At 33.5% G+C, this 13,127-nt stretch overlaps 2 protein-coding genes across 2 annotated transcripts; one reads left to right on the top strand and one right to left on the bottom strand.

The window, feature by feature from the left end:
* Positions 1-220: 220 nt before the first annotated feature.
* LOC131597173 (uncharacterized) lies at positions 221-950 on the bottom strand. The gene is made up of 2 exons (XM_058869882.1): positions 782-950; positions 221-684 (listed from the first exon to the last, which is right to left on the bottom strand). Exons 1-2 carry the CDS (start codon positions 948-950, stop codon positions 221-223), a joined length of 633 nt encoding a protein of 210 aa, XP_058725865.1.
* Positions 951-9,025: 8,075 nt separating this feature from the next.
* Positions 9,026-10,152, top strand: LOC131599150 (small ribosomal subunit protein RACK1-like). The gene has a single exon (XM_058871608.1). It carries the CDS (start codon positions 9,051-9,053, stop codon positions 10,089-10,091), a length of 1,041 nt encoding a protein of 346 aa, XP_058727591.1. The 5' UTR covers positions 9,026-9,050; the 3' UTR covers positions 10,092-10,152.
* Positions 10,153-13,127: the final 2,975 nt, after the last annotated feature.

The following is a 13,127-nucleotide window of genomic DNA, read 5'->3' as shown; positions in this document are numbered from 1 at the left end:
TCTTTGGTTTTGTGCAATGTGGACTGATATGGCCTTCCTCGCCACAGTTGTAGCAAGTCACTGTCTTCATCCTACAATCAGACGCAATATGACCCGCCTTACCAAACTTGAAGCACTTCTTTTCTCCACTCTTGCACTCATTCCTTCTATGTCCAGGTTCATCACAGTTGTAGCACCTAATGGGAGCACCAGAATCTCCCCCACTAGGCCTTTTCCAATCTCATGCTTCTGGATTCCCTTTACCATATGGCTTACCTCTATCCATAGGCTTCTTACCTTTCTTATCAACCAGCTCGCGAGGGTGAGATGACTTCAGCTTAAGGTTATCCTCTTCAAAGATCCTACTACAATCCACAAAGTCAGTAAATCTGCGGATCCTCTGATATCTAATACCCTGCTTGATCTCGTCATGAAATCCATTCTCAAATTTGATGCATTTCAAGAATTCGCCAGCTTCATCGTTGGTATAGCGAGCGTAGTACTTAGCCAGTTCCACAAACTTAGAAGCACAATCAGGCACCGTCATGCTACCTTGCTTCAGTTCTAGAAACTTAATCTCTTTCTTTCCCCGAACATCTTTTGGAAAGTATCTCCTCATAAATTCCCTCTTGAACACAGCCCACGTGATTGCTATGCCATCAGTATCCAACTCAGCCCTCGTAGCAACCCACCAATCATCAGCTTCTTCGGACAATGTGAGTACCATACCTCACTTTCAGATTCTCAGCACAATCAATAACTCGGAAAATCCTTTCGATTTCCTTCAACCACTTATGAGCACCTTCCGGATCATGAGTGCCTTTGAACAACGGAGGGTTGTTCCTCTGGAATTCTGCCAGTTGTCTATTTGGACCAATCCCAGCTCCATTAGCATTTCCTCCCAGCACGCCAACAATCATTCCTAGAGCCTCAGCAATAGCAACATCGTTTCTCCCACCTCTTCCTGCCATTGTTCTGTTAATCATAAAACAATTTCTATTAGCTTAAAAGTATCGACAGTGTCAACTCATGAATGGACATAGGAGGACTGAGTGCAAGAGTGGAGAAAAAACGTGCTTCAAGTGTGGTACAACCCATACATGGGCTAAACCCATCAGACCAACCTAATCATCACCTAAATACAGCCCAACCGGCACAAATTCCACACAATTAGAATTATGCCCACCATTCGATCAACAACATCACCGGGATCCATCCCCAAAATGCGTATGAATGAATGCACACATATGACATACTTATAACATCACCGATCTGATGCATCGCATCGTCTCATTACATCTCACCATTTCATCACCAGTAAGAATGCACACGTCTTAGCAATCATTCGAACATAACACATATATTCATGTCAAACATCATCCAATCACAATGAAATCAAAATAGTTTCATCACCATACCACATTTCTACATTCACACATTCATGTACACAATGCTACAATTCATCATTTGAATTAAATCAAGATTAAAAAAATAAAGTCAGGTCACTGCCCATTCCACCAACTTATCATATAAAGCTCTGAATCAGCTTCACAATGCCCAAAACGGCACATAAATCGGACACTCGGATCAAAAGATACAAAAATTAAAAGTTGCAGACTGGCCTCCTTCTCCCGACGACAGGGTTGTCTTGTCCGGCGCTCTGAGGCAGAAGTGAGGCCACTTTCAAACCCCTCTCGCCCGCTGGCTCTCCCGACAAACCTATTTGGGCGCTCGCTCGCCCAGCTAGTCGATCACTTCGCTTGGTGCTCCGCACCAGAACCAGAATTCTGCAGTGCGATTTTGGTATTCTTCCTATCTCCTCTTTCACGTATCTTCTCTTCTTCAGAATTGGCTCTTTTACTTCTAATTTTCCTTATTCTCAATTTTATGAAAAATAGAATAATGATTAGTGAGGCCTACACACTTAGCACCCCTCTCTACTAATCACAACTCTAAAGCCCAATTATTTGTTTCCACTATATTTCTCAATAATTCGCCAAAAATACCAATTATCCCATTAAATAATTTAAATTCAAATCAAACTAAATAATGGAAAAATATGGGATGTTACACAGCGCGCTAGCTAAAACTAAATCTAGAAAGTTTGGCTTTCAAAATGTCGCTTAGCGGGTCAAGTTCGCTTAGCGGACTCGCGATTTCTGAAATTCACTCCCAGACTTCACTTAGCTGCATGAGCTAACTTAGCGGACTCGCGATTTTGCAGAAAAACTGCAGAGCAATCAGTTCCGCAAACGGGTGCCTCTACCCCTCTAAACCACTTGCATACAACGAGTAATGGTACATACAACCAGTATTTATCACATACTACCAACAATTTATACCAAAACATGTGTAAGCATTAGATTTCTTGGATTTCTACTCAACCCTAACATTTTGAAAATCATGAAATAGAGAGATGAACACATATCCTAATACTACACATTGCATAAGTATATAATACAGATAATGAAGATTCTCCCCCTTACTTGATTCAAAACTCATTCCTCTTCAAGTTTCTACAAAATCATCTTCTCTCTTCTACTCTTCTCTTTTCTTCGTCTTTTCCCCATAATGAAATTATGATTCTAAAAACCTAATTCCCTTACTATCTTCCTTTAAGTTAGTTGGACTTAACCCACTAATTCCACCTATTGCTATATTTCTACCAATTAGGCCCAATAAGTTATACCTTATCAATAATTTAATTAATCTAAATAGCACAAATACACATATAATTAAATATCCAAATAATTATTGTATCACATAATAAATAAATAAATAAATAATAAAACATCAAATAAAATAATTACTAAAATAATTAATAAAAATTGGGATGTTACAGGGCTCGCCCATCGAACTGCACGGACTTTTGATGATTGGGTCGGGCTCATTATCTGTAGACCATTAAGCAATCGGGCCGACCCACTTTAGCCAATTTAAAATTTTTGGCTTACCGGGCTAAGGCGGGCTTACCCATTTGACAGCTCTAGAGGTGACAAACGTCCAATGCCGTGACACCAGTGTGACATGGCATGGGAGGATGCAATCAATTTTTTTTACAAAACATCTTCTTTTATCCATCTCTAAACTCCATTTTTTCACCTTCAAACTCTATCTCCAACCTCGATGTTTTCTCACATTCACCTTCATATTATGTTTTGTAAACTCCATTGCAAAAAGCAACTACTTTTCTCTCCATTTCGTGTCTCATTCTTCACATAATGCTTATGTTTATCTATTTATCAACCCCATCATCCATAGAGTTATATAAGCAAACTCAAAGCTTCTATGCTAATTCCTGATAAAAAATATTTCAAAGACTATGATATTTTTCATTTGAAGAAAAATATTTTATGTATTTTATAGAGACAAGATGGTCGTTACTCTGCTAAAGGTTTTACAAAATTTTGGGTTTCAAAAAAATATGAGTTTGTATAATGGTTGGGGATGAAGATATGAACACAAATCCATAACTTGGTCGTTAAATAGTTTAGCCACTGAATTAGTGACTAAATTCTGTATTTTTGTTCATATTCATCCTCAACCTTCATACAAACCTAAAATTTTTAGCTTAAATATTCTTTTCGTCCCTGTAAGTTGGCATGTTTTTGGTTTTAGTCCTTAATTTTTTTATTTTTTTTAGTCCCTAATTCAGAGTTTCTGTTACTACATTTTATTTTTTGTCACTATGTCTAATGTAACACCCCCAATTCTATACTAAATAAATAAGACATACATTTGCATAAATCAGAGTAAAGAAACATGCATCTCACGAGGGCGTTACACATATTTCAAAATAAAACAACATTTTATCTTTAAACATGCAATGGTCATTTCCAAATAACACGGGATTTAAAACAACATGCAAAACCACATAGGAATAATCATCTCATCAAATAAATGGTAAAATCGGATGATTCCCGTACATCATCCACCATGTCTCAACATCTTGGCTCAAGGCCACACATTAACAAAATAACATATTCAAATACGAATACAATATGAGTAAACAAATATCTCATAACATCGAGTCATAAAAACATAAAATCCAAATCCCATGTGTTACATATGACCAGAGCACAAGTGACTACTTAGTCACGACACTCTACAAGAGATCTAAATCTCTAAGCTAAGCCTCCTTCGAAGCACCACTATCCTCAAAAACCTGTGCGTTACCAACAAAGGATAACATTCAAACAGAACGGTGAGAATTCAAGTTATTATAGATAAACTTAATATGGGAAATGTAAAACACAACAAGAATACATTTCAAGAATTCACCACTCATCCCATAAACATGCATCCTATGCAATTAATCAAGATTCACATATTCATGTCATACAACCTAGCTCATTCAATTCCACATAATCAAACATGGTTTCTAAGCAATGTACATAATCATATTTCACCAACATATAGATTCTATGTACATATCCTTTTCGACAACATTCACAAAGTAACAATTGTATTCAAACATAATCATATTCTAAATATACAAGTTATCTTCATATAATCACGCATACATGTTTTTCCAAATATATAGACATATACAAGATTCACCGATGTATCGCAAGTATGAACATATATCACCAAATGCACATATTCATCTCTATCCCATTTCACAAAACATCATAGAATATATGTACATCATTGGAATCGTGTCATTAATATCACAAGTATACATGTAATCACCTCTCTTACCCCATGTATCATCATCAATCAAACATGATTCACATATCCCCACATATATACATATATCATTAGTACATATAAATTCACATCTACATCACATATGTTTCAATCACATATATCACATTCATAACACAACAACTATTCATATCAAATGAATCACAAATCCACATATATGCATATCCACCAACATCATTCCACACAATTCATATCACATAAATCACACCAACAACAACATTTCACACCGACACGTGCGACTCAAGTGTGACTCAATGAGATATGCATGTGGATCCCATCCGTTATCATTTCCGGTCACGTCGATTGTCTTTCCTCTATAGACTAGATAACCACCTCAAAGTTCCATACGGCGTTAAGCTTTCAAATTCCATTCGGCGTTAGATTTGGGACAATCAAATAATCTTCGTGAGATTACCCGACATTGCCACTTTCAAAGACTCATGCATGTGTACGTGTGCAACAAAGCAAGACTCATGCATTTAAGACAATCTCTGTCTCTTAAACTACACAATCACATCTTTCCAACATTTCATAATATACACAACATGACTTCAATTCCAAACAATGCATCACTTAACACATATCAATCAATCACATATATTCAATTCTAGCATTATCATTATTCAATTCACATCTCGATACATACACTTTTAAATGATCATTATCAACAAGACACATTCAAATAGTATATATATATATATATATATATATATATATATATATATATATATTCATCCCAACATATCATGGATATCTCATCACTTAACACATCTATGAATATTAGTCACAAGTCATTAATTCAAAATGCACACATAAGTAAGTCACATGTTATTCATATATTAACATCAAAATTAAACCATTCAACATAAACCAACTCTATCCTGTCATAGATAATATCATTAGCTTTCTAACGCTTCGAACGGCGCATAAGACGGAGTTACGGATCAAAAGTTATGGTCTTTACAAAATCTGTCAAAAATGGAAATCTTCAGGTCGACGCAAGGGATTCATAGGTCGACGCATGGATGTTTTCTACCCCTCTCGGGTTAGCTCAGGTCGACAAATGAGTCAACGCAAGGAATTCTACAGGTCGACGCACATAATTCATAGAGTGGCGCATGTTAAAGGAAAATGGATTTTCTGCCTTTTTGGGTTGCTCAGGTCGACTCATGCCTTTGTGTAGGTCAACCTACACTGCGTAAAAACTCAGAAACCACCATTTTTCTTTCCCATTCCCCTCATAAAACAACCATTAACCCTCATACAATTTATACATCAATTGACAGCAAATTAGCACACATTTAAGGTTCCTAAACATGTTTCTAACCATGGGTCATCCATACAACACATTGAACATGAACAAATCACAAAATCCAATTGATTTCACATAAACCCTAATATTTCCTAAATTCATGAAATTGAAGAATAGAAAGCATACACAAAATTACCCAATCATATAAACTATAAGAACTTGGATTCTAACCCTTACCTTGAATTTCTAGTCCTTCCTCTTCAAGAATCTACTTCCCTCTTCTCTTCTTTCTCTTCTCTTCTCTCTAGCCTCTTTTTCTTTCTATTCTCTAATTCTAAGTTTTCTCACATAACCCTTACTATCTCTATTTTGTCATTTGGGCTTAACCCACCCAACTCTCATTCTAATTAATTAGACCCATTATTAGGTATCTACTAGTATTTACATAATCACTTACTTAATTAAATATCACCCATATTCAATTAATCACCAAAATACACCAAATAAATAATTACCACATGAATAATAATTAAATAAATAAAACACCTAATAATTTAAATAAGAAAATAAAACCGGGCTGTTACATCTAACATTTCTAATATTTTTCCACCATTTTTGTAATTCTTTATCTAACTCAACTGTTCTCGAATCTATAAAGAATGATTTGAAAAACCTTTGGAATTATATTTTCATCTAGTTAATTAGCTAGTATTGTGACCTCTAGTCTTCTTTAGAAGCATATGAAATAAGGGGGGTAAATAATATATTATTGGCTATATAGATACTTCGATGAACAATTGAACATCATTCACATAAATAAACATATGAATTTAGAAGCTCATTATCTCATGGTAATCATCTCATTTTTTTAAATATGCAAAATTTTACGAGCACAAAAGAAACAAAATCATTTAAACCATTACGTGCATAACAAACATATTAATTAACACTTATAGAATTAAATTCATTTTTGTTATCTGAAATTTAACTCATTTGAACAGAAAATTACAACAAAAGAATCATAATTTAGGGGGAAATATTTATTTTTTTCATCATAGAAAGTGTTCTCTTGATTTCACAACTAAACGTTTTAAATCAATAGTGCAACTCTAAAACTCTTGACCAATATTAAAAATTGAAGTGTTTAACCAATAAGAAAGTAAGGTTGATAAAGTCGAGAATCTAATAACATGCAAACACTTCTACCATTGAAGAATATGAACAAACCGTGAATCTAACTATTGGTAGAGACAAAATAAAAAATTCAACATACAAAAACTACTTTAACACTTTCACAACAACACATCACTCTTGTTTCAGAGGTAAAACATAGAAAAGAGATTTAGAAGAGGAGACACATATTTTAGGGTTTAAATATGAAGATTAAAGTGATAATTCAATTGAGAATGACGTTTGGTTCGATTGAGAACAATGAACAATGTTGTGTATGATAAAATAAATGGAGATGAGAAAAAATGGAGGCTGAAGATGGAGATTGAAGAGGGAAAAATGGAGGTTGAAGGTTGGAGATAAGAGAAAAAAAAAGATATTTGATATGAAGAAATGGAGGTTCGGGATGAGAAGAAGATGGATTTTTTTTTTTTTTTGGATTTGGTCCCTCGTAGGCCATGTCAATAAAACGTTTGTTTCATCATTTGTTTTGCAACTGGTTCTTAACGTTTAGCACTAAACTCAAAAGAAACTCAACACTTAGGGACTTTATAAAAAAAAATAGACTTAAGAAATAAATTCAAAAACACGTCAACTTAGAGGAACATAAATATTATTTAAGCCATTTAATTATATAGAGGAAGTCGTTGAGAAATTATCTTATTTCAACAAATCTTTATCATTTAAGTATTAATATTATATATATATATATATATATATATATATATATATTTTCAAATGAAAATATAATTTAATTAATTTTAATTTTTATAAATTATATTGTATATAATTTATTAAAATAAGGTGAGAATAATTTGTAAACAAATTATTTAGCAGAAGAAAGGACTCAATACCTTTTCTTCTTTTTAAAATATAAAAACGATTTAAGTGAGAACATTTATTATAAAGAGAAATGAAAATAATTAATCATAATAATTAAATTTCAATAGACTAAAATTAATGAATCGGATTGATTTTTATTTCTATAGTTCTTTTAATTTACAATTTATATAATTTTCGCCAAATCTAAAAAATTAATTTCGATTGATTATCATTATATTTAAAAGACATAAAATTAAATATTTTCTTTCTTAAAATATGTAAATAAAAGTTGGTGAGAATTATAAAAATTTATTGGTTAAGATTAATTTTCTTATTTCTCATTATAATCAAATATTTGAGTATATATATATATATATATATATATATATATATATATATATATCACTACAAGAAAATCTTCGATTAGCTACGGAAAAAACAGTAGTTGTTTCGTAGCTAATCTCTATGAAACAGAGTTAGTTGGGGATTTGTTGTGATTTAACCACGATATACGCCGTAGCATGGATATAATTTTACTACCAATTATTTTCCTAGTTAATTTCCATTTACAAAACAACCATTTAATTTATATTATATAATGGAGATAATTTTTCAAAATATTTCTTTTCAAAACTATCTAAAAATAAATAAAGCTTTCCAAAACTCTTTTCTTCAAAACTCTCTAAAAAATCAACTCAAACAAAATCTAACAAATCCTAAAATAAGATGAGGTATGAGATAACTCGACTAAATATCAACTTTATTAGATTAAGTATTTTTTATGTATCTCGGATTTAATTGTTGTATTTTTAATTTTGAATGTGAATTTAAAATCTTTGATTAATGATCTGTTTGTTTGGCTTTTTATTTTTAAATGATTTTATTAGTATTACATATTTTAGTTTTTAAAAATTTACAATTTAAGAAAAACAACAAATAAAAATTAGTTTAAATAATTATTTTAAAAATATTATTTTTGATACTTAATTATTTGCTATAACTTTTTTCTTTCAATAATAAAATTTCCAAAACAAATCATATAATTTGTTTCTTTACCACTCTTAAATTCACAACTACTAACCCTAGCAGCTTCACAGTTTCTTTACCACAGCAACCAACCATGGCTGAGGGTCTTGTTCTTCGAGGCACCATGCGTGCTCACACTGACGTGGTTACAGCTATTGCCACCCCGATCAACAATTCTGACATGATTGTCACCGCTTCCCGCGACAAATCCATCATCCTCTGGAACCTTACCAAGGAGGACGAGACCTACGGTGTCGTCCGCCGCCGTCTCACCGGTCACTCAGACTTTGTTCAGGATGTTGTTCTATCATCCGACGGTCAGATCGCTCTATCCGGTTCATGGGATGGTGAGCTCCGTCTGTGGCATCTCAACGCTGGAATCTCCATTCGCCGATTTATTGGCCACACCAAGGATGTTCTCTCTGTGGCTTTCTCGAATGACGACCGTCATATCGTGTCTGCTTCTCGTGACCGCACGATTAAGCTGTGGACCAATTTCGGTGAGTGCAAATACACTATCCAGGATGGTGATGGTGATGCTCATTCCGATTGGGTTAGCTGTGTCCGATTCACTCCTAACCGATTCACCCCTAACACTCTGGAGCCGACTTTTGTTTCTGCTTCATGGGATAAAACTGTCAAGGTTTGGAATCTGACCAATTGCAAGGCGAGAAACACTCTTGTTGGACATTCTGGATATGTCAGTACTGTGGCTGTTTCACCTGATGGTTCTTTCTGTGTTAGTGGTGGCAAAGACGGTGTTGTTCTGATCTGGGATTTGGTTGACGGAAAGAGAATTTACTCTTTTGATGCTGGCTCTATTATTCATGCTTTGTGTTTCAGTCCTAACAGGTACTGGCTATGTGCTGCAACTGAGTCCAGCATTAGGATCTGGGATTTGGAGAGCAAAAACATTGTTGAGGATTTGAAGATTGAATTAAACACTGAAACTGATGCTACCATTGTTGAGGATTTGAAGATTGAATTAAAGACTGAAAGTGTTGCTACCACCGGTGGTAACAGTAGCACTACCAAGAAGAAGGTCATCTACTGTACTAGTTTGAACTGGAGTGCTGATGGAAGCACTTTGTTTAGTGGATATACTGATGGTGCTGTTAGAGTATGGGGTTTTTGAGACAAATTTAGTCACTGTTTTACGTAGAATTTAATTTTGATCACAATGGCTTTCTAGTCCTTGAGATTTACTTTGTAAAATATTAATTTTGACATCCATCTTTGTGGAATTCTTTTCAAATTTTGATTATATTTTAATCATCAATACATTTATGTTATAAAATATTAAAAAAAAAATTGAAGAAGCTAAACCGATATATTACCAGTAGGGGTGGGAATAGGCCAGGCCGGCCTACAGGGGCCTATAGCCTAGCCTACTTAAGGCCAGGCCAGTCCAGGCCTATTTGATAAATAGGCCAGGCTTGGGCTTTTTTAAAAGCCTATTTAATAAAATAGGTCAGGCCTAGGCTATTAAAAAAGCCTATAAAGCCTTGTAGGCCGGTCTATATTTTCATATATATTAAAATTAGTCTAAATAGGTTGGCCTATATATGCATATATATTAAAAAAGTGTTAAATAGATTGGTCTATATATGCATATATATTAGAAAAAAATGTTAAATAGGTCGGTCTAAATGTTCATATATATGCGACCTATAAGGCTTCTTAAGTAATATGAATTAATTGAAAACGTTAATAAGAAAGAGGCTTTTTAATTGAAAACGTTAATAAGAAAGAGACTTTTAAATAGGCTTTCAGGTCAGGCCAGACTTTTAAAAAGGCCAGGCCAGACTGAAAAAACGAGCCTATAGTAGGCCATAGGCCAGGCTCAGGCCTTGTAAGTTTATCGTAGGCCAGGCCCAGGCCTTATAAAGCCTAGCCTAGCCTATTCCCACCCCTAATTACCAGCGAAAAGAGTCCAGTCCATCATGCACAAGACGAACTTGAGAAACAACAAAAAGTTACAATTACAACACCATCTTGATCCAAACGAAAATAAAACACTCAAAACCAAACAACAAAGCACATTAACCGAAAGTTGCAAAAATACAATGCTCCACGGAAATAATATTATGTCTAATCAAATTATTCTTAGTCGGTAATCTATCCACAGGAATAATTTTTATTAGTTTTTCAATTTATAAAAAGTGAATCTTAAAAATTTTGTATATAAAAAAAGTGAATTTTAAAAACTTTTAATAAAAAATATTTTTTTAATACAAAAAAATATATATTTTCAAAGATGAAACAATGGGTTCTAAATTAAAAAAATATATATTTTTTTAACAAAATAAAAAAAGGGAAAACGAGTACGAGAGTATCTATCTAGATACTATGAGGTATACTAAAAGAAAAAGAAATTATTAATAATAGATAATATTTTACTTGCATAATAAAAAAATGGGCCGACAAACATAATTAAAAAATGGGCAGACAAATATGAGTATAAATAAAATAACTTATGTATGTTTTCTTTTATTACTATTTACTATTGTCTAAATAATATAACTTATATGTCTTTTGTTTATCATTCTTGCAAAATCTAAACTGAACTTTTAAATCTGTTTAGCATGCTTCAAACATTCCTTCCCTCTCTGCAAGTATTAAGGGAAAAGAAATTCCTTCCCTCTCTGCAAGTATTAAGGGAAAAGAAATTGTGGAATCTCAATAGCTCATTGTCCCCAAAGCCTTACCAGCAAGTACTAATCAAACAGTAAGTAGTTTTTAGTTAATTATGCCCCAATTATTCATAATGTGTGCAATTTCCTTATCAATTTGTTTTTTCTTTAGGATACCGCTTCGCCTTCTGCTGCCTAGAATTGGAGCCCGGATAATAGCTTGAGCCATACTCCTTCAAAGAGGATGTCCGGAGAGGATTCTAACGAAGAAACGTAAACTGTTAGTTTCTTGTCTCCTAAGAAATCAGCTACAAAGAACTCAAGGCCCAAGAGTGCAAGGCAATCTAAAGCTAAATGATGGAGACCCAAAAGCTACTTATCATTCATATGAAAATTCATTTGGATCTTATTACTTTGTAAAATATTAATTTTGACATCCATCTTTGTGGAATTCTTTTCAAATTTTGATTATATTTTAATCATCAATACATTTATGTTATAAGATATTAAAAATAAATTTGAAGAAACCAGAGAATCATTTATGTTTTTGGAATTCCAATTGGGGGTCAAAGAGTTTAGAAGAGAGAATAGAGAATCATTATTCTCAATCGATCGTAGAAACCAGAGAAAAGAAAGAAATAAAGAGAAGAGGAAGAATTATGGCCTAGGGCAAGAGAGAAGCCATGGTCAAAGCTTGAGGAATCTTCAGACTAAGGTAAGAGCGGGGTTCTGATTATCTAATAAGGGATATAATTGTAGGTAGATTGATGATTGCATGTTAGGTTTGGGGGTAGACATATCGAAGGGAATGTACATATTTAATTGAAATTGTGTGCAATTGATGTGTTCATGTTGTTTGTGTGGATATATTTGATGTATGATGTTGATGATTACCTGAATAAGCCATAAAACTTGATGATTTTCGTGTGGAAAATTAGGGGTTTTGGGGTTTTGAAAGGTGAAACTCGTAGCAGCAAAAAACAATTTTTTTTGAAACTGCTACAGCGGGAACCGGTTCCCAGTTTGGAGGAACCGGGTTCCCAGACTCTGTAGCGGAAAATTTGAAAATTTGGGGGATGGGAACTGTAACGAACGTTTTATTTCTGTATTTTATTTAATTGTGAATTATATGTTAATTGTGTGTTTAATTGATTTTGTGTTATTTATTGAGTGTTATTAGTAAATAACATAAGTTAGTAAGTGTTATTAGTTATTGGGCCTAATTTAATATTAGTAATTTATGGGTGCTAAATAGAGCCCATTAGAAATTTAGAAGATAGTAAGGGTTTAACAAAAACAGGGGTTTTAGAGAATAGAAGATTAGAATCTCATTTAGTGAAAATTGGGAAAAGAAGCGAAAGAAGAGAAAAGTGAAGAGAAGAGGAGAAACTAGGTCTTGAAGATAGAGTTGACTTCAATCCAAAACCCAAGGTAAGGGTGTGATTTTTTCATGCTAAAGGGATGTATGATGATGTTTAGGGTGGGTTAGATTGTATGTAGGAACCATGGATTGTATGTTTTATAATATTAGGGTTTTA

The sequence above is a fragment of the Vicia villosa genome, linkage group LG4 (assembly GCF_029867415.1).
Source record: "Vicia villosa cultivar HV-30 ecotype Madison, WI linkage group LG4, Vvil1.0, whole genome shotgun sequence".
In the NCBI taxonomy this organism is placed as follows: Eukaryota; Viridiplantae; Streptophyta; class Magnoliopsida; order Fabales; family Fabaceae; genus Vicia; species Vicia villosa.
This window is presented reverse-complemented; position numbering and strand designations above follow the sequence as displayed.